The 27,824-nt window shown below is 46.7% G+C and overlaps 1 protein-coding gene across 1 annotated transcript in view; it reads right to left on the bottom strand.

Annotated features, from left to right (window-relative positions):
- LOC110490900 (docking protein 6-like) overlaps positions 1-27,824 on the bottom strand; it is a 131,338-nt gene that overhangs the window by 35,627 nt on the left and 67,887 nt on the right. The window contains exon 4 of the mRNA XM_036945723.2: positions 11,675-11,794. Within this exon, the coding sequence (XP_036801618.1) occupies positions 11,675-11,794 (120 nt within the window). The remainder of the gene's footprint in view (positions 1-11,674; positions 11,795-27,824) is intronic.

Below are 27,824 nucleotides of genomic sequence, written 5' to 3'. Positions count from 1 at the left end.
TTTTCCTGGCCCACCACTCCACCCTGGACTTGAACAGCCTCTATGACCAGGTCCACCTCTACAAGGCAGCAGTGCCCACCTTTGCCCGAACTCTAAAGGACATCGCTCTCAAACGTATCCCCAACACTTCACACAGGAGCAACAGATCAATAGACACCCCATCCAGACCAGCGAGACACCCTCCCAGATCTGCAGGACCCCCCCCTGGACCTACACATAGAGGACCCACGCCAAGAGGAATTACATCCAGACCACAGTACACCCAGACACATCCACACCCCCACCCCAACCAATCAACACCCCCCCACGTCAACCATGCCCACACCCCATTTAGGCCCACCCAGGTCAGACCTATGCCACTCCTGCCCACCCCATGCACCCCACCCCCGCAAAGAGGGCCTCAACATGGAAGCCACACATACGCCCAGGTAGTGAGCGGGCAAACAGTCCCAACCCCCACTCTCACACCCGCCGAAGCCAATGGCATGTACCAGATGCTCAGCAGGCTCTGCTCACACTTACTGGCCTGAGGCCAAACCACGACCAACAACATTGGACACTCTATGGAACAAAAAGCCTTCACTATATTATCATGGAATATCCAAGGCCTGAGGTCATCTGCCTTTGGCCTAAAGAGCAGAAACCCGGACTTCACCAAAGAAATCGGTAATACAGACATTGTCATCCTGCAAGAAACCTGGTATAGAGGAGACGGACCCACTGGTTGCCCTCTAGGTTACAGAGAGCTGGTAGTCCCATCCACCAAACTACCAGGTGTGAAACAGGGAAGGGACTCAGGGGGTATGCTAATTTGGTATAGAGCAGACCTAACTCACTCCATTAAATTAATCAAAACAGGAACATTTTACATTTGGCTAGAAATTCAAAAGGAAATTATCCTAACAGAGAAAAATGTCCTCCTGTGTGCTACCTATATCCCCCCACTAGAATCCCCATATTTTAATGAAGACAGCTTCTCCATCCTGGAGGGGGAAATCAATCATTTCCAGGCCCAGGGACATGTACTAGTCTGTGGCGACCTAAATGCCAGAACCGGACAAGAACCTGACACCCTAAGCACACAGGGGGACAAACACCTGCCTGGAGGTGACAGCATTCCCTCCCACATATGCCCCCCTAGGCACAACTATGACAACATAACCAACAAAAACGGGTCACAACTCCTGCAGCTCTGTCGCACGCTGGGTATGTACATAGTCAACGGTAGGCTTCGAGGGGACTCCTATGGTAGGTACACCTATAGCTCATCTCTTGGCAGTAGTACTGTAGACTACTTTATCACCGACCTCAACCCAGAGTCTCTCAGAGCGTTCACAGTCAGCCCACTGACACCCCTATCAGACCACAGCAAAATCACAGTCTACTTAAACAGAGCAATAATCAATCATGAGGCATCAAAGCCAAAGGAACTGAGTAACATTAAGAAATGCTATAGATGGAAGGAATGCAGTTTGGAAACCTACCAAAAAACAATTAGGCAACAACAAATTCAATCCCTTTTAGACAATTTCCTGGGTAAAACGTTCCGCTGTAATAGTGAAGGTGTAAACTTGGCAGTAGAAAATCTTAACAGTATATTTGACCTCTCAGCTTCCCTATCAAATCTAAAAATCTCAAATAGAAAACCGAAGAAAATTAACAATAATGACAAATGGTTTGATGAAGAATGCAAAAATCTAAGAAAGAAATTGAGAAACCTGTCCAACCAAAAACATAGAGACCCGGAAAACCTGAGTCTACGCCTTCACTATGGTGAATCACTAAAACAATACAGAAATGCACTACGGAAAAAGAAGGAACAGCATGTCAGAAATCAGCTCAATGCAATTGAAGAATCCATAGACTCTAACCACTTCTGGGAAAATTGGAAAACACTAAACAAACAACAACAAGAAGAATTATCTATCCAAAATGGAGATGTATGGGTAAACCACTTCTCCAATCTTTTTGGCTCTATAACAAAGAATAAAGAGCAAAAACATATACATGATCAAATACAGATCTTAGAATCATCTATTAAAGACTACCAGAACCCACTGGATTATCCAATTACATTGAATGAGTTACAGGACAAAATAAAAACCCTCCAACCCAAAAAGGCCTGTGGTGTTGATGGTATCCTCAATGAAATGATCAAATATACAGACAACAAATTCCAATTGGCTATACTAAAACTCTTTAACATCATACTTAGCTCTGGCATCTTCCCCAATATTTGGAACCAAGGACTGATCACCCCAATCCACAAAAGTGGAGACAAATTTGACCCCAATAACTACCGTGGAATATGTGTCAACAGTAACCTTGGGAAAATCCTCTGCATTATTATTAACAGCAGACTCGTACATTTCCTCAATGAAAACAATGTACTGAGCAAATGTCAAATTGGCTTTTTACCAAATTACCGTACAACAGACCATGTATTCACCCTGCACACCCTAATTGACAACCAAACAAACCAAAACAAAGGCAAAGTCTTCTCATGCTTTGTTGATTTCAAAAAAGCCTTCGACTCAATCTGGCATGAGGGTCTGCTATACAAACTGATGGAAAGTGGTGTTGGGGGTAAAACATACGACATTATAAAATCCATGTACACAAACAACAAGTGTGCGGTTAAAATTGGCAAAAAACACACACATTTCTTCACACAGGGTCGTGGGGTTAGACAGGGATGCAGTTTAAGCCCCACCCTCTTCAACATATATATCAACGAATTGGCGCGGGCACTAGAAAAGTCTGCAGCACCCGGCCTCCCCCTGCTAGAATCCGAAGTCAAATGTCTGCTGTTTGCCGATGATCTGGTGCTTCTGTCACCAACCAAGGAGGGCCTACAGCAGCACCTAGATCTTATGCACAGATTCTGTCAGACCTGGGCCCTGACAGTAAATCTCAGTAAGACCAAAATAATGGTGTTCCAAAAAAGGTCCAGTCACCAGGACCACAAATACAAATTCAATCTAGACACTGTTGCCCTAGAGCACACAAAAAACTATACATACCTTGGCCTAAACATCAGCGCCACAGGTAACTTCCACAAAGCTGTGAACGATCTGAGAGACAAGGCAAGAAGGGCATTCTATGCCATCAAAAGAAACATAAATTTCAACATACCAATTAGGATTTGGCTAAAAATACTTGAATCAGTCATAGAGCCCATTGCCCTTTATGGTTGTGAGGTCTGGGGTCCGCTCACCAACCAAGACTTCACAAAATGGGACAAACACCAAATTGAGACTCTGCACGCAGAATTCTGCAAAAATATCCTCCGTGTACAACGTAGAACACCAAATAATGCATGCAGAGCAGAATTAGGCCGATACCCACTAATTATCAAAATCCAGAAAAGAGCCGTTAAATTCTACAACCACCTAAAAGGAAGCGATTCCCAAACCTTCCATAACAAAGCCATCACCTACAGAGAGATGAACCTGGAGAAGAGTCCCCTAAGCAAGCTGGTCCTGGGGCTCTGTTCACAAACACAAACACACCCTACAGAGCCCCAGGACAACAGCACAATTAGACCCAACCAAATCATGAGAAAACAAAAAGATAATTACTTGACACATTGGAAAGAATTAACAAAAAAACAGAGCAAACTAGAATGCTATTTGGCCCTAAACAGAGAGTACACAGCGGCAGAATACCTGACCACTGTGACTGACCCAAAATTAAGGAAAGCTTTGACTATGTACAGACTCAGTGAGCATAGCCTTGCTATTGAGAAAGGCCGCCGTAGGCAGACATGGCTCTCAAGAGAAGACAGGCTATGTGCTCACTGCCCACAAAATGAGGTGGAAACTGAGCTGCACTTCCTAACCTCCTGCCCAATGTATGACCATATTAGAGAGACATATTTCCCTCAGATTACACAGATCCACAAAGAATTCGAAAACAAATCCAAATTTGAAAAACTCCCATATCTACTGGGTGAAATTCCACAGTGTGCCATCACAGCAGCAAGATTTGTGACCTGTTGCCACGAGAAAAGGGCAACCAGTGAAGAACACACACCATTGTAAATACAACCCATATTTATGCTTATTTATTTTATCTTGTGTCCTTTAACCATTTGTACATTGTTAAAACACTGTATATATATATATAATATGACATTTGTAATGTCTTTACTGTTTTGAAACCTCTGTATGTGTAATGTTTACTGTTAATTTTTTTTGTTTTTCACTTTATATTTTCACTTTGTATGTTGTCTACCTCACTTGCTTTGGCAATGTTAACACATGTTTCCCATGCCAATAAAGCCCTTGAATTGAATTGAATTGAATTGAATTGAATTGAATTGAATTGAATTGAATTGAATTGAATTGAGAGAAAGAGAGAGAGAGAAAGCGAGAGAGAGAGAGAAAGAGAGAGAGAGAGAGAGAGAGAAAGAGAGAGACAGAGAGAGAAGAGAGAGAGAGAAAGAGAGAGAGAGAAACAGAGAGAGAGAGAGAGAAAGAGAGAGACAGAGAGAGACAGAGAGAAACAGAGAGAAACAGAGAGAAACACAGAGAGCGAGAGAGAAAGAGAGAGAGAGAAAGAGAGAGAGAGAAAGAGAGAGAGAGAGAGAGAGAAAGAGAGAGACAGAGAGAGACAGAGAGAAACAGAGAGAAACAGAGAGAAACAGACACAGAGAGAGAGAAAGAGATAGAGAGAGAGAGAGAGAGAGAGAAGAGAGAGACAGAAAGAGAGAGACAGAGAGAACCAGAGAGAGAGAAAGAGAGAGAGAGAGACAGAGAGAAACAGAGAGAAACAGAGAGAAAAAGACAGAGAGAGAGAGAGAGAGAGAGAGAGACAGAGAGAGAGCAGAAGATGAAGGAGGGCGAGAGGGCGCAAGAGAGCGCAAGAGAGACAGAGCGAGAGAGAAAGAGAGAGGCAGAGAGAGAGCGAGAGAGAGAGACAGAGGGAGACAGAGAGAGAGAAAGAGAGAGGCAGAGAGAGAGCGAGAGAGAGAGACAGAGAGAGAGAAAGAGAGAGACAGAGAGAGAGAGACAGAGAGTGACAGAGCGAGAGCAAGAGAGACAGAGAGAGAGAGAGCGAGAGAGAGAGAGACAGAGAGAGAGACAGAGAGACAAAGAGACAGAGAGAGCGAGAGAGAGAGAGAGAGAGAGAGAGAGACAGTGAGAGAGACAGAAGGATGAGCATTGTGAAGGTCAGCGTCCAGTTGCTAAGGAGTGTTTTAAATTAAGTCTCAATAGACTTAAAATATGTTCTCCCATTTCATCTCCTTCGCTTCATCAAAACGGACTCAAACGAACAAGTGGTAGCAAATCTCCCTCATTACACTATTTTTAGGCGCAGCAAGAACATTTACTTTGATTTAATTATCGGCCCCTGTTGTTGGGAGATCACTAACTGAAGTCTAACTGCTGAGTGTGGAGCTGTCTACGATATTAGTACACTTCAGTACCCCCCCCCCCCCCCCACCCCCCCCCCCCCCCCCCCACACACACACACCACATCGATGTTATGAATATGCAGTGCCTTCGGAAAGGATTCTTTTTCCACATTTGTTAGTTAAAATTGTCTACACACAATACACCATAATGACATTTTTGCAAAAATATTTGAAATAAAATACAGAAATATCACATTTACAAAAGTATTCAGACCCTTTACTCAGTACTTTGTTGAAGCACCGTTTGCAGCGATTACAGCCTCGAGTCTTCTTGGGGATGACGCTACAAGCTTGGCACACCTGTATTTGGGGAGTTTCTCTCATTCTTCTCTGCAGATCCTCTCAAGCTCTGTCAGGTTGGATGGGGAGTGTTGCTGCACAGCTATTTTTAAGGTCTCTCCAGAGATGCTTGATCGGGTTCAAGTCTGGGTTCTGGCTGGGCCAATCAAGGACGTTCGGAGACTTGTCCTGAAGCCACTCCTGCATTGTCTTGACTGTGTGCTCAGGATCATTGTCCTGTTGGAAGGTGAACCTTCACCCTAGTCTGAGGTCTTGAGCGCTCTGGAGCAGGTTTCATTAAGGAGCTCTCTGTACCTTACTCCGTTCTTCTTTCCCTCGATCTTGACTCGTCTCCCAGTCCCTGCCGCTGAAAAACATCCCTACAGCATGATGCTGCCACCACCATGCTTCTTCAGACTTGATGCTTGGCATTCAGGCCAAAGAGTTCAATCTTGGTTTCATCAGACCAAAGAATCTGGTTTCTCATGGTCTGAGAATCCTTTAGGTGCCTTTTGGCAAACTCCAAGGGAGCTATCATGTGCTTTTTTTCTGAGTAGTGGCTTCCGTTTCGACACTCTACCATAAAGGCCTAATTGGTTGAGTGCTGAAGAGCTGCTTGTCCTTCTGGAAGGTTCTCCCATCTCCACAGAGAAAATCTAGAGCTCTGTCAGAGTGACCATCGGGTTATTGGTCACCTCCCTGACCAAGGCCCTTCTCCCCCGATTGCTCAGTTTGGCCGGGCGGCCAGCTCTAGGAAGAATCTTGGTGGTTCCAAACCTCTTCCATTAATGGAGGACACTGTGTTCTTGGGGGCATTCAATGCTGCATAAATGTTTTTGATACCCTTCACCATATCTGTGCCTTGACACAATACTGTCTCAGAGCTCTATGGACAATTCCTTTGACCTCATGGCTTGGTATTTGCTCAGGCATGCACTGTCAACTGTGGGCCTTATATAGACAGGTGCGTGCCTTTCCAAATCATGTCCAATCAATTGAATTTACCACAGGTGGTCTCCAATCAAGTTGTAGAAACATGATCAATGGTAACAGCATGCACCTGAGCTCAATTTTTAGAGTCTCATATCAACCGTTCTGAATACTTCTGTAAATTAGATATTTAATCTTTTGCTTTGTCATTGCGGGGTATTGTGATGTCATTATGGGGTATTGTGATGTCATTATGGGGTATTGTGATGTCATTATGGGGTATTGTGTGTCGATTGATGAGGATGTTTTTTTTAAATTCATTTTAGAATAAGGTTGTAAGGTAACAACATGTGGAAAAAGTCAAGGGGTTGGAATAGTTTTCCGAATGTACTGTAATTCAATATTTCCCTGTCCTTTTACATCGAAGCTGCGAGAGGGAAGATAAAGGTTAGTACTGTTCATTGAACTAGATGGGCTGTTCAGATTCCTCACATTAAAAGACGGATTCGTATAAATAAACAAGAAACGAGGGCAGAGCACAAAGTTATGAGAGCAGTAAGACGATGTTAGTGGAATCAAAATGAAACCTTGGCCCAGATTATTTTCAGTTACACTCCCTCTTTACCGTTCAGTTACACTCCCTCTTTACCGTTCAGTTACACTCCCTCTAAACCACTCAGTTACACTCCATCTTTACCGTTCAGTTACACTCCCTCTAAACAATTCAGTTACACTCCCTCTTTACCGTTCAGTTACACTCCCTCTAAACCGTTCAGTTACACTGCCTCGAAACCGTTCAGTTACACTCCCTCTAAACTGTTCAGTTACACTCCCTCTAAACCGTTCAGTTACACTCCCTCTTTACTGTTCAGTTACACTACCTCTTTACCGTTCAGTTACACTCCCTCTAAACAATTCAGTTACACTCCCTCTTCACCGTTCAGTTACACTCCCTCTAAACCGTTCAGTTACACTCCCTCTTTACCATTCAGTTATACACCCTCTTTACTGTTCAGTTACACTCCCTCTTTACTGTTAAGTTACACTCCCACTTTACTGTTCAGTTACACTCCCTCTTTACCGTTCAGTTACACTCCCTCTAAACCGTTCAGTTACACTCCCTCTTTACCGTTCAGTTACACTCCCTCTTTACTGTTCAGTTACACTCCCTCTTTACTGTTCAGTTACACTCCCTCTTTACTGTTCAGTTACACTCCCTCTTTACCGTTCAGTTACACTCCCTCTAAACCACTCAGTTACACTCCATCTTTACCGTTCAGTTACACTCCCTCTAAACAATTCAGTTACACTCCCTCTTTACCGTTCAGTTACACTCCCTCTAAACCGTTCAGTTACACTGCCTCGAAACCGTTCAGTTACACTCCCTCTAAACTGTTCAGTTACACTCCCTCTAAACCGTTCAGTTACACTCCCTCTTTACTGTTCAGTTACACTACCTCTTTACCGTTCAGTTACACTCCCTCTTTACTGTTCAGTTACACTCCCTCTTTACTGTTCAGTTACACTCCCTCTTTACCGTTCAGTTACACTCCCTCTAAACCGTTCAGTTACACTCCCTCTTTACCGTTCAGTTACACTCCCTCTTTACTGTTCAGTTACACTCCCTCTTTACTGTTCAGTTACACTCCCTCTTTACTGTTCAGTTACACTCCCTCTTTACCGTTCAGTTACACTCCCTCTAAACCGTTCAGTTACACTCCCTCTAAACCGTTCAGTTACACTCCCTCTAAATCGTTCAGTTACACTCCCTTTTTACCGTTCAGTTACACTCCCTATTTACCGCTCAGTTACACTCCCTCTAAACCGTTGAGTTACACTCCCTCTTTACCGTTCAGTTACACTCCCTCTAAACCGTCCAGTTACACTCCCTCTTTACCGTTCAGTTACACACCCTCTTTACCATTCAGTTACACTCCCTCTACTGTTCAGTTACACTCACTCTTTGCTGTTCAGTTACAATCCCTCTTTACCGTTCAGTTACACTCCCTCTAAACCGTTCAGTTACACTCCCTCTTTACCGTTCAGTTACACTGCCTCTTTACTGTTCAGTTACACTCCCTCTTTACTGTTCAGTTACACTCCCTCTTTACCGTTCAGTTACACTCCCTCTAAACCGTTCAGTTACACTCCCTCTAAACCGTTCAGTTACACCCCTCTAAACCGTTCAGTTACACTCCCTCTTTACCGTTCAGTTACACTCCCTCTAAACCATTCAGTTACACTCCCTGTTTACTGTTCAGTTACACTCACTCCAAACTGTTCAGTTACACTCCCTCTTTACTGTTCAGTTACACTCCCTCTAAACCGTTCAGTTACACTCCCTCTTTACCGTTCAGTTACACTCCCTCTAAACCTTCCAGTTACACTCCCTCTTTACTGTTCAGTTACACTCCCTCTTTACTGTTCAGTTACACTCCCTCTAAACCGTTCAGTTACACTCCCTCTTTACCGTTCAGTTACACTCCTTCTTTACCGTTCAGTTACACTCCCTCTAAACCGTTCAGTTACACTCCCTCTAAACCGTTCAGTTACACACCCTCTTTACTGTTCAGTTACACTCCCTCTAAACTGTTCAGTTACACTCCCTCTTTACCGTTTAGTTACCCTCCCTCTAAACCGTTCAGTTACACTCCCTCTAAACCGTTCAGTTACACTCCCTCTAAACTGTTCAGTTACACTCCCTCTAAACCGTTCAGTTACACTCCCTCTAAACGGTTCAGTTACACCCCCTCTAAACCGTTCAGTTACACTCCCTCTTTACTGTTCAGTTACACTCCCTCTAAACCATTCAGTTACACTCCCTCTAAACCATTCAGTTACACTCCCTCTAAACCGTTCAGTTACACTCCCTCTTTACCGTTCAGTTACACTCCCTCTTTACCGTTCAGTTACACTCCCTCTTTACCATTCAGTTACACTCCCTCTTTACCGTTCAGTTACACTCCCTCTTTACCGTTCAGTTACACTCCATCTTTACCGTTCAGTTACACTCCCTCTTTACCATTTAGTTACACTCCCTCTAAACTGTTCAGTTACACTCCCTCTAAACCGTTCAGTTACACTCCCTCTAAACTGTTCAGTTACACTCCCTCTAAACCGTTCAGTTACACTCCCTCTAAACCGTTCAGTTACACTCCCTCTAAACCGTTCAGTTACACACCCTCTTTACTGTTCAGTTACACTCCCTCTAAACTGTTCAGTTACACTCCCTCTTTACAGTTTAGTTACCCTCCCTCTAAACCGTTCAGTTACACTCCCTCTAAACCGTTCAGTTACACTCCCTCTAAACTGTTCAGTTACACTCCCTCTAAACCGTTCAGTTACACTCCCTCTAAACGGTTCAGTTACACCCCCTCTAAACCGTTCAGTTACACTCCCTCTTTACTGTTCAGTTACACTCCCTCTAAACCATTCAGTTACACTCCCTCTAAACCATTCAGTTACACTCCCTCTAAACCGTTCAGTTACACTCCCTCTTTACCGTTCAGTTACACTCCCTCTTTACCGTTCAGTTACACTCCCTCTTTACCATTCAGTTACACTCCCTCTTTACCGTTCAGTTACACTCCCTCTTTACCATTCAGTTATACTCCCTCTTTACCGTTCAGTTATACTCCCTCTTTACCGTTCAGTTACACTCCCTCTAAACCGTTCAGTTACACTCCATCTAAACCGTTCAGTTACACTCCCTCTAAACCGTTCAGTTACACTCCCTCTAAACCTTTCAGTTACACTCCCTCTTTACCGTTCAGTTACACTCCCTCTAAACCATTCAGTTACACTCCCTCTAAACCATTCAGTTACACTCCCTCTAAACCATTCAGTTACACTCCCTCTAAACCATTCAGTTACACTCCCTCTTTACCATTCAGTTACACTCCCTCTAAACCATTCAGTTACACTCCCTCTTTACCGTTCAGTTACACTCCCTCTTTACCGTTCAGTTACACTCCCTCTAAACCGTTCAGTTACACTCCCTCTAAACAGTTCAGTTACACTCCCTCTAAACCATTCAGTTACACTCCCTCTTTACCGTTCAGTTACACTCCCTCTTTACCGTTCAGTTGCACTCCCTCTAAACCGTTCAGTTACACTCCCTCTAAACCGTTCACTTACACTCCCTCTTTACTGTTCAGTTACACTCCCTCTTTACCGTTCAGTTACACTCCCTCTTTACTGTTCAGTTACACTCCCTCTTTACCGTTCAGTTACACTCCCTCTTTACCGTTCAGTTACACTCCCTCTTTACCGTTCAGTTACACTCCCTCTAAACCATTCAGTTAAACTCCCTCTTTACCGTTCAGTTACACTCCCTCTAAACCGTTCAGTTGCATTCCCTTTTTACCATTCAGAACAGTTTTTTTTATTATTCGATTTCCAAAGTCTACTTATTACACACACACACACATTGCAATCATTTCCACAGCTAGTCTAGGTATAACAACACAGCTATACCTTCCTCTTCTTTATGTATTTCTCTCTTTTCTCCATTTTCTCAGTTTCTATTTCCTGGATGGGGGAAATGTGTGGGAAGCACAGTGATTTCACAAGGCCTCAGCCCCAGCCTCTATAATCTCATCCATCTCTGTGACAAGCTTCATTATGAGGAGAGGCAGTGATGCACAGCACCTCTCATTAGGCCAGGAAGACACATGTACACACACACACACACACACACACACACACACACACACACACACACACACACACACACACACACACACACACACACACACACACACAAATAAATACATACACACATAAATAGATACACACATAAATACATACACACACACACACACACACACACACACACACACACACACACCTCTATTGCGGGGGGGGGAATTTATAGAGATGGACCTGAAATGGCTTCTATTGGCAGGGGCTAATAGTGGACTCACCATTCCCTTCTCACGAACCTCTAAGGACTCAGTTGCACTAACACGTCAAGGCCAGTAAAGTAAACTGCTAACCAGTTCGGGGAAGGATTGACATTAGCCAGTGTTCTAATTGGGGACTCACCGTTCTGCTCCCGTTGCACCCCCGTTGCTAACAGGTCTGGTTCTCCCAGGCTGATGTCGTTCAGACAACTTCCTAGACACTCCACACACAGCAGCTTCCACCACTCCTCTGCATCCAGCTCTACAAAGAGTTAAAACAAGAGTTAAACACATACACACACACACTGACACACACACACACACACACACAAACACACAGTAGCTTCCGCCACTCCTCTGCATCTAGATCACACAAAGTTAGAAAAGTCCGCACACACACACAGATGAATCATACAGTACTTTGGATAAAAAAATCCCTCGGACGTGACTAGCGGTAACGGTAACCGGGGGAAAATGTATCTGATGGATTCCCTGCTGATGAAAAGAGGCAAGCAGTTCATGAACACAAAACACCAGATGAATGCTGAATATCCTCTCTCTCACTCCTCTCCCATCCCTCTCTCTCCTCTGACCACCCACAACTCTTCCCTCCATCCCCCTAACCCTCGCTTTCTTCCCTTCCTCCCCCTAACCCTCGCTTTCTTCCCTCTCTTCCCCTAACCCTCTCTCTCTTCCATCTCTTCCCTCTCGTCCCCTAACCCTCTCTTTCTTCCCTCTCGTCCCCTAACCCTCTCTTTCTTCCCTCTCGTCTCCTAACCCTCTCTTTCTTCCCTCTCTTCCCCTAACCCTCTCTTTCTTCCCTCTCTTCCCCTAACCCTCCCTCTCTTCCCCTAACCCTCCCTCCCTCCCCTCCCTCCCCTAACCCTCTCTCTCTTCCATCTCTCCTCTCCCTCCCCCTAACCCTCTCTCTCTTCCCATCCGTCCCCCCCCCCCCTCTGTCTTTCCTCTCTTCCCTCACTTCCTTCCTTCTCTCCCTCCCCCTAACCCTCTCACTCTTTTCTCTCTTCCATCTCTTTCCTCCCGCTAACCCTCTCTCTCTTCCCTCCCTCTTTACTCTCCCTCCCCCCTAACCCTCTCTCTCTTCCCCACCTCTCTTCCCTCCCCCCCTCTCTCTTTCCTCTCTTCCCTCACTTCCTTCCCTCCCTACATCCCCCTAACCCTCTCCCACTTTTCTCTCTTCCCTCTCTTTCCTCCCGCTAACCCTCTCTCTTCCCTCCCTCTCTTCCCTCTCTTCCCTCCCCCCCAACCCTCTCTCTCTTCCCCTCCCTCCCCTAACCCTCTCTCTCTAACCCGTCCTCCCAGGACAATAAATCTGAACTTGACCACGAGATCCCAGATATAACTAGCCATCACTTTTTACTTTGTATCACACACTATTTTATATACAGCAGGTTTTTAAAGAGCCATGGAGTTCTGTCTGCTTTGTGTTTTCTATTTGGCTATGAAACATGGAGTATCGTGGTATCGTGACAACCCTAATCTGTACTGTCCTTCTAAAGCACATCCATGACAGATCTGGGATCAGGCCATAAAATATTTTTTTTTCATGGCTGGATTTGGTCCACAAGTGGAGCACAAGGGGATCAACTGATGTTATCACCAGTAACACCAGAAAATCAATAGCCTATTATCAAAATAGGGTGATATAATTAATTGGTGGAAAGCCTGAGTGTAAAAAAAACAATTAACAGGAAAGATATCTGAGGAAATTGTGAGATGCATCCTAGATGAATTATCTCAACGTATCTCTCTCTCTCTCACTGACATAGACACTCACACTCAAACACACAAACACGTACAGTGATTTCGGAAAGAACTCACTCTGACTTTTCCCACATTTTGTTTCTTCACAGCCTCGTTCTAAAATGGATTTTTTTGAAAAGGTGACCAAGAACGTGATGGTCACTCTGACAGAGCTCCCATCTCCTCTGTGGAGATGGGAGAACCTTCCAGAAGGACAACCATCTCTGCAGCACTCCACCAATCAGGTTTTTATGGTAGAGTCGCCAGACGGAAGGCACACCTCAGTAAAAGGCACATGGCAGCCTGCTTGGGAGTTTGCCAAAAGGCACTTAAAGACTCTCAGACCATGAGAAACAAGATTCCCTGGTCTGATGAAACCAAGATTGAACTCTTTGGTCTGAATGCCAAGCGTCACGTCTAATCAATTTTAGAATAAGGCTGTAACGTAACAAAATGTGGAAAAAGTGAAGGGGTCTGAATACGTTATAAGGATAGAATACAATATAAGGTTCCGTATATCCTGATACCTCGTCACCTTACCCCGATACAGACAGTATCGACCTCCATCACTCCAGTATCCCTGTCACCTTACCCCGATACAGACAGTATCGACCTCCATCACTCCAATATCCCTGTCACCATACCCCGATACAGACAATATTGACCTCCATCACTCCAGTATCCCTGTCACCTTACGCCGATACAGACAGTATAGACCTCCATCACTCCAGTATCCCTGTCACCTTACCCCGATACAGACAGTATAGACCTCCATCACTCCAGTATCCCTGTCACCTTACCCCGATACAGACAGTATAGACCTCCATCACTCCAGTATCCCTGTCACCTTACCCCGATACAGACAGTATCGACCTCCATCACTCCAGTATCCCTGTCACCTTACCCCGATACAGACAGTATAGACCTCCATCACTCCAGTATCCCTGTCACCTTACCCCGATACAGACAGTATTGACCTCCATCACTCCAGTATCCCTGTCACCTTACCCCGATACAGACAGTATAGACCTCCATCACTCCAGTATCCCTGTCACCTTACCCCGATACAGACAGTATCGACCTCCATCACTCCAGTATCCCTGTCACCTTACCCCGATACAGACAGTATAGACCTCCATCACTCCAGTATCCCTGTCACCTTACCCCGATACAGACAGTATTGACCTCCATCACTCCAGTATCCCTGTCACCTTACCCCGATACAGACAGTATAGACCTCCATCACTCCAGTATCCCTGCACATTGTAAATATGGTATTGGAACTGACCCTGTATATAGCTTACTGACCCTGGAACTGACCCTGTAAATAGTTACTGACCCTGGAACTGACCCTGTATATAACAACTGACCCTGTATATAGCTACTGACCCTGGAACTGACCCTGTATATAGCTTACTGACACTGGAACTGACCCTCTATATAGCTACTGACCCTGGAACTGACCCTCTATATAGCTACTGACCCTGGAACAGACCCTGAATATAGCTATTGACCCTGGAACAGACCCTGAATATAACTACTGACCCTGGAACAGACCCTGTATATTGTTAATGACCCTGGAACAAAAAAACACATTTCCACTGCATTTCAGCCCTGCCACATAAGGACGAGCAGACATAATGTCAGTGATTTTCTAGTTAACACAGGTGTGAGTGTTAACAAGGACAAGGCTGGAGATCACTCTGTCATGCTGATTGAGTTTGAATAACAGACTGGAAGCTCCAAAAGGAGGGTGGTGCTTGGAATCATTGTTCTTCCTCTGTCAACCATGGTTAACTGCAAGGAAACACGTGCCGTCATCATTGCTTTGTACAAAAAGGGCTTCACAGGCAAGGATATCTGTCACGAACCTCGCCGAAGATGGTGCCTCTTCCTGTTCGGGCGGTGCTCGGCGGTCGTCGTCGCCGGCCTATTAGCTGCCATCGATTCCCTTTCCGTTTGTTTTGGTTATTGGGTAATTGGGTACACCTGTTTAGTATTAGGTTTTGTTTGTAGGGTATTTAAGGGCACTAGGCCCGCTGGGTATTTGTGCGGGCTTGTCATTGTTACTCTGGGTTTGATGGTGTGATTTATTTTCGTGTATTTATTCTCCGGACTAGTTTGTCCTGTTTTGGACTGGCAACATATGTGTGTTGGCGTGACTGTTTTGTTGTGCTGGGGAATAAATTGGAAGAAACGACTGAACCTTGCACTCTGCGCCTGATTCCACCCACCACACCTAGTTGACCGTAACAGAAGCCCCGCACCCTCAGAAATGGAGTCAGCAGGAGCAGCGACCACCCCTCTCCCCACTATGGAGGAGCGCGTCCTTCACCATACAGCTGTCCTCCATCGGATCGGTATCGCGATGGACCAGATGATGGAGAGGATGGAACGATGGGAGAGGAGTGGTCTACCGACGTCTACCCCAGCTCCACCACTGCCGACACCACCTATTTCGTCCTCTGGGTCCGGCGCACTGCGTTCTCTCCCCCCCCCGAGGGATTACGATGGAGCAGCGGCTGGGTGCCGGGGATTTTTGCTCCAGCTAGAGCTCTACCTGGCTACCGTGCGTCCGGCTCCCTTGGGTGAGGAGAGGGTGAGCCTCCTCGTCTCCTGTTTAACGGGTAGGGCCCTGGACTGGGCTAACGCGGTCTGGCACAGTCCAGATTCGGCTCGGGACAACTACCTGGAGTTCACCCGCCGTTTCCGAGCAGTGTTCGATCATCCACCAGAGGGTAAAGCGGCGGGTGAGCGACTGTTCCACCTCAGACAGGAGACGAGGAGCGCGCAGGACTTCACGTTGGAGTTCAGGATCCTAGCTGCTGGTGCTGGGTGGAATGACAGGGCCCTGATGGACCATTACCGGTGTAGTCTCCGGGAGGACGTCCGCCGGGAGCTGGCTTGCAGGGACACAACTCTCTCCCTGGATGAACTAATAGACATGTCTATTCGATTGGACAACCTGCTAGCTGCCCGCGGACGTTCAGAAGGGGTCCTGTTAATTCCACCTTCCAGCTCTCCCACTCCCACTCCGATGGAGTTGGGAGGAGCTGCATCTAGGGGGATCAGAGGGGGCTCCTCCTGCTCCTATTGTGGACGGAAAGGACACACTTCGGACCGGTGTTGGAGGAGTCCCTCTGGGAGTCGAGATGGTCGGCGGAACACTCCTCGGCCACCCCAGGTGAGTAAGCACCAAACTCATCCAGAGCTCCCTGTTGGTCACATGTTTTTGTTAATTTTTTTCCCTGCGTTTTTCCCCTCTCTTCAGCATAAGGCGCTAGTCGATTCAGGCGCAGCTGGGAGTTTTATGGATCGTGGACTCGCCCGTAAATTGGGTATTCCGTTAGTGCAGATAGACCCACCTGTCCCCGTGCACTCCTTAGATAGCCGACCGCTAGGGTCAGGGCTGGTCAGGGAGGCCACGATTCCGCTGGACATGGTAACGCAGGGGAATCATAGGGAGAGGATCAGTTTCTACCTTATTGATTCACCTGGGTTTCCGGTGGTGTTGGGGGTTCCCTGGCTGGCTATTCACAATCCCCTTATTTCATGGAAACAGGGGGCTCTTAAGGGGTGGTCAGACGAGTGTTCAGAGAGGTGTATAGGAGTTTCCATCGGTGCCACGACGGTGGAAAGTCCAGACCAGGTTTCCACTGTGCGCATCCCCCCAGTATATGCCGATTTGGCTATCGCTTTTAGTAAGAAGAAGGCGACTAAATTACCACCCCATCGACGGTGGGATTGCGTGATAAACCTCCTGGAGAACGCTGCACTTCCCCGGAGTCATGTGTACCCACTGTCACAGGAGGAGACGCTGGCTATGGAAACATGTGTCACGGAAGCTCTGAGACAGGGGTACATTCGGCCCTCCATGTCACCCGTCTCCTCGAGTTTCTTTTTTGTGAGGAAAAAGGAGGGAGGTCTGAGTCCGTGCATTGATTATCGAGGTCTCAATTCGATCACAGTGGGTTTTAGTTATCCGCTACCTCTCATCGCTACGGCGGTGGAATCATTCCACGGAGCGCGTTTCTTCACAAAACTGGACCTCAGGAGCGCGTATAATCTGGTGCGTATTCGGGAAGGAGACGAGTGGAAAACAGCGTTTAGTACCACATCAGGCCACTATGAGTACCTCGTCATGCTGTATGGGTTGAAAAATGCTCCAGCCGTCTTCCAATCCTTTGTAGATGAGATTCTCAGGGACTTACACGGGCAGGGTGTGGTGGTCTATATTGATGACATCTTGATTTATTCTACCACACGCGCCGCGCATGTTTCCCTGGTGCGCAGGGTTCTTGGGCGACTGCTAGAGCATGACCTATACGTTAAGGCTGAGAAATGTGTGTTCTCCAAACCAGCCGTTTCCTTCCTGGGTTATCGCATTTCCAGCTCGGGAATGATGATGGAGTGTGACCGCGTTAACGCCGTGCGTAATTGGCCAACTCCGACCACGGTAAAGGAGGTGCAGCGGTTTTTAGGGTTTGCCAATTACTACCGGAGGTTTATCCAGGGTTTTGGCCAAGTAGCGGCGCCCATTACCTCACTGCTGAAGGGGGGCCCGGTGCGTTTGCGGTGGTCAGCAGAGGCTGATGGAGCCTTCAACAAGTTGAAGGCACTGTTCACTGGGGCTCCCGTGTTGGCGCATCCGGACCCTTCGTTAGCATTCATAGTGGAGGTGGATGCGTCCGAGGCTGGGGTTGGAGCCGTGCTGTCTGAGCGCTCGGGCACGCCACCGAAGCTCCGTCCCTGCGCTTTCTTTTCGAAGAAGCTGGGTCCGGCGGAGCGGAACTATGGTGTGGGGGACCGGGAGTTACTAGCTATGGTAAAGGCCCTGAAGGTGTGGAGACACTGGCTAGAGGGGGCTAAACACCCTTTCCTCATCTGGACTGACCACCGCAATCTGGAGTATATTCGAGCAGCGAGGAGACTGAATCCGCGTCAGGCTAGGTGGGCAATGTTCTTTACACGTTTTAGATTTACGATCTCTTACAGAACAGGTTCCCTCAACACTTAGGCCGATGCGCTGTCCCGTCTCTATGACACAGAGGACCGGTCCATCGAACCCACTCCCATCCTTCCAGCCTCTCGGCTGGTGGCCCCAGTGGTATGGGAGGTGGACGCGGACATCGAGCGGGCGTTGAGGGTTGAACCTGGCACTATGAGTTTCCAGAGGATATCGTCTCCGATCGGGGTCCCCAGTTCACGTCCCGGGTTTGGAAGGCGTTTATGGAGCGTCTGGGGATTTCGGTCAGCCTTACCTCTGGTTATCACCCCGAAAGTAATGGGCAGGTGGAGAGAGTAAACCAGGAAGTGGGCAGGTTTCTGAGGTCGTATTGCCAGGACCGGCCAGGCGAATGGGCGTGGTACAGTGGGTGGGCAGAGTTAGCCCAGAACTCTCTTCGGCATTCGTCCACGAATATGTCGCCATTCGAGTGCGTACTGGGCTACCAGCCGGTCCTGGCTCCATGGCATCAGAGTCAGACCGAGGCTCCTGCGGTGGAGGAGTGGGTACAGCGCTCTAGAGAGACCTGGCGGGCAGTCCAGGATTCTCTCAGGCAGGCCAGTGAACGGCAGAAGAGAGACGCTGACCGCCACCGCAGTGAGGCCCCGGTGTTCGCACCAGGGGACAGGTTCTGGCTCTCGACCCGATACCTGCCCCTCCGCCTGCCCTGCCGGAAGCTGGGGCCGCAGTGTGTGGGGCCATTTAAAGTCCTGAGGAGGATAAACGAGGTGTGTTATAGATTGCAACTTCCCTCTTACTATCGTATTAACCCCTCGTTTCATGTGTCTCTCCTCAGGCCGGTGGTAGCTGGTCCCCTACAAGACAGTGAGGTACCGGAGGTCCCTCCACCCCCTCTGGACATCGAGGGGTCCCCGGCGTACACAGTACGAGCTATTCTGGACTCGAGACGCCGGGTGAGGGGCCTGCAGTACCTCGTGGACTGGGAGGGGTGCGGTCCGGAGGAGAGGTGCTGGGTACCGGGGAGGGACATTTTAGATCCTTCCCTCTTGATGGATTTCCATCGCCTCCACCCGGATCGCCCTGCGCCTCGTCCTCCGGGTCGTCCTCGAGGCCGGGGTCGGCGCGCTGCGGGAGCCGCGCGTCAGGGGGGGGGGGGGGGAGTACTGTCACGAACCTCGCCGGTACTGTCACGAACCGTGCCTCTTCCTGTTCGGGCGGTGCTCAGCGGTCGTCGTCGCCGGCCTATTAGCTGCCATCGATTCCCTTTCCGTTTGTTTTGGTTATTGGGTAATTGGGTACACCTGTTAAGTATTAGGTTTTGTTTGTAGGGTATTTAAGGGCATTTGTGCGGGCTTGTCATTGTTACTCTGTGTTTGATGGTGTGATTTATTTTTGTGTATTTATTCTCCGGACTAGTTTGTCCTGTTTTGGACTGGCAACATACAGTGCCTTGCGAAAGTATTCGGCCCCCTTGAACTTTGCGACCTTTTGCCACATTTCAGGCTTCAAACATAAAGATATAAAACTGTATTTTTTTTTTCAACAACAAGTGGGACACAATCATGAAGTGGAACGACATTTATTGGATATTTCAAACTTTTTTAACAAATCAAAAACTGAAAAATTGGGCGTGCAAAATTATTCAGCCCCTTTACTTTCAGTGCAGCAAACTCTCTCCAGAAGTTCAGTGAGGATCTCTGAATGATCCAATGTTGACCTAAATGACTAATGATGATAAATGCAATCCACCTGTGTGTAATCAAGTCTCCGTATAAATGCACCTGCACTGTGATAGTCTCAGAGGTCCGTTAAAAGCACAGAGAGCATCATGAAGAACAAGGAACACACCAGGCAGGTCCGAGATACTGTTGTGAAGAAGTTTAAAGCCGGATTTGGATACAAAAAGATTTCCCAAGCTTTAAACATCCCAAGGAGCACTGTGCAAGCGATAATATTGAAATGGAAGGAGTATCAGACCACTGCAAATCTACCAAGACCTGGCCGTCCCTCTAAACTTTCAGCTCATACAAGGAGAAGACTGATCAGAGATGCAGCCAAGAGGCCCATGATCACTCTGGATGAACTGCAGAGATCTACAGCTGAGGTGGGAGACTCTGTCCATAGGACAACAATCAGTCGTATATTGCACAAATCTGGCCTTTATGGAAGAGTGGCAAGAAGAATTTCTTAAAGATATCCAGAAAAAGTGTCGTTTAAAGTTTGCCACAAGCCACCTGGGAGACACACCAAACATGTGGAAGAAGGTGCTCTGGTCAGATGAAACCAAAATTGAACTTTTTGACAACAATGCAAAACGTTATGTTTGGCGTAAAAGCAACACAGCTCATCACCCTGAACACACCATCCCCACTGTCAAACATGGTGGTGGCAGCATCATGGTTTGGGCCTGCTTTTCTTCAGTAGGGACAGGGAAGATGGTTAAAATTGATGGGAAGATGGATGGAGCCAAATACAGGACCATTCTGGAAGAAAACCTGATGGAGTCTGCAAAAGACCTGAGACTGGGACGGAGATTTGTCTTCCAACAAGACAATGATCCAAAACATAAAGCAAAATCTACAATGGAATGGTTCAAAAATAAACATATCCAGGTGTTAGAATGGCCAAGTCAAAGTCCAGACCTGAATCCAATCGAGAATCTGTGGAAAGAACTGAAAACTGCTGTTCACAAATGCTCTCCATCCAACCTCACTGAGCTCGAGCTGTTTTGCAAGGAGGAATGGGAAAAAATTTCAGTCTCTCGATGTGCAAAATTGATAGAGACATACCCCAAGCGACTTACAGCTGTAATCGCAGCAAAAGGTGGCGCTACAAAGTAGTAACTTAAAGTGGCTGAATAATTTTGCACGCTCAGTTTTTGATTTGTTAAAAAAGTTTGAAATATCCAATAAATGTCGTTCCACTTCATGATTGTGTCCCATTTGTTGTTGATTCTTCACAAAAAAATACAGTTTTATATCTTTACGTTTGAAGCCTGAAATGTGGCAAAAGGTCACAAAGTTCAAGGGGGCCGAATACTTTCGCAAGGCACTGTATATGGCGTGACTGTTTTGTTGTGCTGGGGAATAAATTGGAAGAAACAACTGAACCTTGCTCTCTGCGCCTGATTCCACCCACCACACCTAGTTGTCCGTAACAATATCGCTGCCAGTTAGATTGCACCTAAATCAACCATTTATCGGATCATCAAGAACTTTGAGGAGAGCGGTTCAATTGTTGTGAAGAAGGCTTCACGGCGCCCAAGAAAGTCCAGCAAGCGCCAGGACCATCTCCTAAAGTTGATTCAGCTGCGGGATTGGGGCACCACCAGTGCAGAGCTTGCTCAGTGATGGCAGCAGGCAGGTGTGAGTGCATCTGCATGCACAGGGAGGTGAAGACTTTTGGAGGATGGCCTGGTGTCAAGAAGGGCAGCAAAGAAGTCACTTCTCTCCAGGAAAAACATCAGGGACAGACTGATATTCTGCAAAGGGTACAGGGATTGGACTGCTGAGGACTGGGGTAAAGTCATTTTCTCTGATGAATCCCCTTTCCAAATGTTTGGGGCATCCGGAAAAAAAGCTTGTCCGGAGAAGACAAGGTGAGCGCTACCATAAGTCCTGTGTCATGCCAACAGTAAAGCATCCTGAGACCATTCATGTGTGGGGTTGCTTCTCAGCCAAGGGAGTGGGCTCACTCACAATTTTGCCTAAGAACACAGCCATGAATAAAGAATGGTACCAACACATCCTCCGAGAGCAACTTCTCCCAACCATCCAGGAACAGTTTGGTGATGAACAATGCCTTTTCCAGCATGATGGAGCACCTTGCCATGAGGCACAAGTGATAACTAAGTGGCTCGGGGAACAAAACATCGATATTTTGGGTCCATGGCCAGGAAACTCCACAGACCCTAATCCCATTGAGAACTTGTGGTTCATCCTCAAGAGGCGGGTGGACAAACAAAAACCCACAAATTCTGACAAACTCCAAGCATTGATCATGCAAGAATGGCCTGCCATCAGTCAGGATGTGGCCCAGTTGTTAATTGACAGCATGCCAGGGTGGATTGCAGAGGTCTTGAAAAAGAAGGGTCAACACTGCAAATATTGACTCTTTGCATCAACTTCATGTAATTGTCAATAAAAGCCTTTGACACGTATGAAATGCTTGTAATTATACTTCAGTATCCCATAGTAACATCTGACAAAAATATCTAAAGACACTGAAGCAGCAAACTTTGTGGAAATTAATATTTGTGTCATTCTCAAAACTTCTGGCCATGACTGTCCATTGATATTGATGAGTGTGCTGTTGGGTTTGGGAGAAAGGCATTTCACTGTACTTGTGCATGTGACATTAAAACACACACACCACATATGCTGTTGTGGGCACAAGTCTCGAAAAAGCTAAAAACGGTGAAAACTTTCATCTTGGCAGTGGTGGGAGAAGAGGAGGGACAATTGGTGTTAATTATTCAATTGTTTAATTGGAGGCTGATGGTTTCAAGTAATCACAGTATCACTTCCTCACAGGGCAGACAGATACAGTAGGCAGCTGTTGGTGAATACCAATGTCTTCCTTTAGATGACATCATGCTCCGTTTACAATATCTGTAAGACTACAGGTAGAGTTTGGGTAAGAGTTACTGAGCTATGAAATGAGTCAGACTAAGTTGTTTATCTCCTTCTCTGTTGTCTATGTAATCTCCCTAGTCTCTGTTATCTCCCTAGTCTCTGTTATCTCCCTGGTCTCTGTTATCTCCCTGGTCTCTGTTATCTCCCTGGTCTCTGTTTTCTCCGTGGTCTCTGTTATCTCCCTGTTCTCTGTTATCTCCCTGGTCTCTGTTATCTCCCTGGTCTCTGTTATCTCCCTGGTCTCTGTTATCTCCTTGATCTCTGTTTTCTCCCTGGTCTCTGTTATCTCCCTGGTCTCTGTTTTCTCCCTGGTCTATGTTATCGCTCTGGTCTCTATCTGTGTGTGTGTGTGCTCGCGTGTGTGTGTGTGTGTGTGTGTGTGTGTGTGTGTGTGTGTGTGCACGCGTGTGTGCATTTCAAGTGGCACTAACAGCATTTTAACTACTTGCAGGTATGAAACGAACAGACAATCATAATATCTGTCAAAAATATCAAATTCCTAGTTCATGCTACAAAGCCAACTTAATAAGAGGTTTTAAAAATGGTTTCTATTTGACTCAACATTCCATGATGTACACTAAGGCATGGTTGGCAGACTAGATGGATGCAGTTCAATGCATGATTAATAGGATTCGCCAATACATTTCTTGCTAGTCCCAAAAATATTGCAATCAAGTTGTAAATCACAGCTGACCTGGTATATTGTTTGCTGCCTCCATTTTGGATTTACTGTTTAAGTTTCAATGACTCCATATTTTGGACAAAAACAGACCAATGTCAATAAGGCTGGGAATATCACTACAGTCTAACTAGTGAGGGGAGTGATCACAAGTCAGTCATAACGTGGCTAATAGGCTAGCGTATCTATTGATGTAGAAAGCTAAAAACACAAAGCCTAACGTTATCTAGCTAGCTGCTAGGAGGATGTGATGTCATACCATTGGAAGAGGACCCTAACGTTATCTATCTAGCTGCTAGGAGGATGTGATGTCATACCATTGGAGGAGGACCCTAACATTATCTAGCTAGCTAGCTGCTAGGAGGATGTGATGTCATACCATTGGAGGAGGACCCTAACGTTATCTATCTAGCTGCTAGGAGGATGTGATGTCATTGGAGAGGCAGGTGAGTGACTGACATGTTCCACTCATATCTATTTCGGTGGCTATACACAGCTAGAGATGCAGGAGTCATTTGGTTAGCTAGGAAGAACTTAAACAACTATTATCCAGTTAGCATATCTCTTCCGTTTGTGATTTCACCATGGCCATCTACTCTGATTTCAGAGAACTCTCGTCTGAGTGTGTCAGAGAGAACTCTCGTCTGAGTGTGCCAGAGAGAACTCTCGTCTGAGTGTGCCAGAGAGAACTCTCGTCTGAGTGTGCCAGAGAGAACTCTCGTCTGAGTGTGCCAGAGAGAACTCTCGTCTGAGTGTGCCAGAGAGAACTCTCGTCTGAGTGTACCAGAGAGAACTCTCGTCTGAGTGTGCCAGAGAGAACTCTCGTCTGAGTGTACCAGAGTGAACTCTCGTCTGAGTGTGCCAGAGAGAACTCTTGTCTGAGTGTGCCAGAGTGAACTCTCGTCTGAGTGCGCCAGAGAGAACTCTCGTCTGAGTGTACCAGAGAGAACTCTCGTCTGAGTGTACCAGAGAGAACTCTCGTCTGAGTGTGCCAGAGAGAACTCTCGTCTGAGTGTGCCAGAGAGAACTCTCGTCTGAGTGTGCCAGAGAGAACTCTCGTCTGAGTGTGCCAGAGAGAACTCTTGTCTGAGTGTGCCAGAGAGAACTCTTGTCTGAGTGTGCCAGAGAGAACTCTCGTCTGAGTCTGCCAGAGAGAACTCTCGTCTGAGTGTGCCAGAGAGAACTCTTGTCTGAGTGTGCCAGAGAGAACTCTTGTCTGAGTGTGCCAGAGAGAACTCTCGTCTGAGTCTGCCAGAGAGAACTCTCGTCTGAGTGTGCCAGAGAGAACTCTCGTCTGAGTGTGCCAGAGAGAACTCTCGTCTGAGTGTGCCAGAGAGAACTCTCGTCTGAGTGTGCCAGAGAGAACTCTCGTCTGAGTGTGCCAGAGCGCAGAATAACTGAAGAATTTACAAACGAGGAACAATACGCTAGATATGACCGGTGTCAGAAAACGTAGCCAAAATAAAGAATAGTTAGTCACGGACGCTCTAGAAAACATGTAAACAGCCTAACCCCGCTCTGATATGGCGATTGAAATGATTAGAGTGAGGTGTTCTCTAAATTTGTTTCTGGAAGTTGGTAGCTAGCAAGCTAGCCAACTTTAGCCAGTTAGCTTGGGTTCTTGGTTGGTACAACAATGAAGGACGAGGATGCCACAATTCCCCAACTAGCTGAAAAAGTTTAAAAGGGTTTATCTAATGTTCCTTGGTTAGATTTGAGCTAATCTTGCTCTGGCTAGCATTAGTTGTGTATCTTGTTGTTTCTGATGTGCATAACTGAGGGAGAGAGAGCCTCGAGGGAGAGAGAGCCTACCTTCCCATAGTTGTTTAATCAATAGGACTGTAAATTTCCCAAATGTAAGAGGACTCCCGTGGTATTTACATATTTACAGAAATCCATGCAGGTGTTTTGAGGGGCTTCTGGTGAATGTGTTCTAATGATCTAAAGTCACGCTGTTGTAACTGTCTGTAAACACACAGTCCAGTTCAAAGTGAATAATGACAGGCCCTACTGCCTGTAAACACACAGTCCAGTTCAAAGTGAATGATGACAGGCCCTACTGCCTGTAAACACACAGTCCAGTTCAAAGTGAATAATGACAGGCCCTACTGCCTGTAAACACACAGTCCAGTTCAAAGTGAATAATGACAGGCCCTACTGCCTGTAAACACACAGTCCAGTTCAAAGTGAATGATGACAGGCCCTACTGCCTGTAAACACACAGTCCAGTTCAAAGTGAATGATGGCAGGCCCTACTGCCTGTAAACACACAGACCAGTTCAAAGTGAATGATGACAGGCCCTACTGCCTGTAAACACACAGTCCAGTTCAAAGTGAATGATAACAGGCCCTACTGCCTGTAAACACACAGTCCAGTTCATAGTGAATGATGACAGGCCTGTGTGGCAAAAGGCTTGTTTTTCTACTGTAGCTCTGATTGGCTGTGGCGCACCGGTCTGTGTAGAATCCAGTACTGGACGAGACAGATGTTTTATTAGGTTTTATTTACTGCCGTGTCTATTCATTGTCAAAACACATGGGCGTTTTCCCAATAAATATTGCTATAGAATTTTCACAAATGCCTTAATATACTGTACGTCAAGAATTTATGAAAACGTGAAAATGACCATATCTACTGTAAATGCATCTTTTGTCAGATTGTTTTTATTTTTAAGTGTAATATTCTTCCCGGGGGTGTATATGAACAGATTTGAATAAGTATTCAGTCTGCTTGCTGTTTTCCAAACCTGTTGTTTGAAAGGATAGAACATGTCGTTTCTGAAGGGTAAAACATTACCACACAGACAGACAGACAGACAGACAGACAGACAGACAGACAGACAGACAGACAGACAGACAGACAGACAGACAGACAGACAGACAGACAGACAGACAGACATAGACAGACAGACATAGACAGACAGACAGACAGACAGACAGACAGACAGACAGACAGACAGACAGACAGACAGACAGACAAACACATTACTCTGTACTTAAGAGCCTCTGTTTGTCCATTTCCTCCCTCGCTGAGCCTGTGTCCTCTGAGTGTATCTGAAGTCTAAACTCACAGAGACTGTTAGAGCTGCTGAGTGGAAAATCACAAACACAAACACTTCATCAGTGTGCCACCCTGCATTCCACTGCTGGCTTGCCTCTGAAGCTAAACAGGGTTGGTCCTGGTCAGACCCTGGATAAGAGAACAGATGCTGCACAGAGAGGACAGAGAGGAGTAGATGATACTGGAACAGTACCACTGAGAGGAGTAGCTGATACTGGAACAGTACCACAGAGAGGACAGAGAGGAGTAGCTGTATACTGGAACAGTACCACAGAGAGGAGTAGCTGATACTGGAACAGTACCACAGAGAGGAGTAGCTGATACTGGAACAGTACCACAGAGAGGAGTAGCTGATACTGGAACAGTACCACAGAGAGGAGTAGCTGATACTGGAACAGTACCACAGAGAGGAGTAGCTGAAACTGGAACAGTACCACAGCGAGGAGTAGCTGATACTGGAACAGTACCACAGAGAGGAGTAGCTGATACTGGAACAGTACCACAGAGAGGAGTAGGAAGTGAAGGGCATGCAGGTTAGCCTCCTGCGTAGGGTGGACACGCATGTGTGTGTGTGTGTGCGTGTGCGTGTGCGTGTGTGTGTGTGTGTGTGTGTGTGTGTGTGTGTGTGTGTGTGTGTGTGTGTGTGTGTGTGTGTGTGTGTGTAGGAAGTGAATGACCCTGTGGTGGACACGGAGGACACAACCCTCCATATGGCAAGGGACTCAGCCGTGGGCGTGTAACTGCTGAGCCGTGTGTCTGAGAGAGAGAGCGAGAGAGAGAGAGAGAGAGAGAGAGAGAGAGAGAGAGAGAGAGAGAGAGAGAGAGGACGACAGAGATAGAATTCACTGCACCCCATAAGGCACATAATCTCTCCTCTGAGATCCACTGCTACAGCTCACATCAGCACATCGCACACACACACACACACACACACACACACACACACACACACACACACACACACACACAGAAATCACCTACAACCTGTAACTAGAGGAGAGGAGGAGATTAGATGAGAGGAGAAGAGAGGAGGAGAGAGGAGAGAAGAGAGGAGGAAAAGAGAGGAGAGGAAGAGAGGAGGAGAGAGGAGGAGAGGAAAAGAGAGGAGGAGAGGAGAAGGGAGGAGGAGAGAGGAGAAGAGAGGAAAAGAGAGGAGGAGAGAGGAGGAGAGAGGAGAGAAGAGAGGAG

This window comes from Oncorhynchus mykiss, chromosome 15 (genome assembly GCF_057628025.1).
Source record: "Oncorhynchus mykiss isolate SJ-2025 chromosome 15, ASM5762802v1, whole genome shotgun sequence".
Lineage (NCBI taxonomy): Eukaryota > Metazoa > Chordata > Actinopteri > Salmoniformes > Salmonidae > Oncorhynchus > Oncorhynchus mykiss.
The sequence above is the reverse complement of the archived record's forward strand: the minus strand, read 5'-3'. Positions and strand labels throughout refer to the sequence as shown.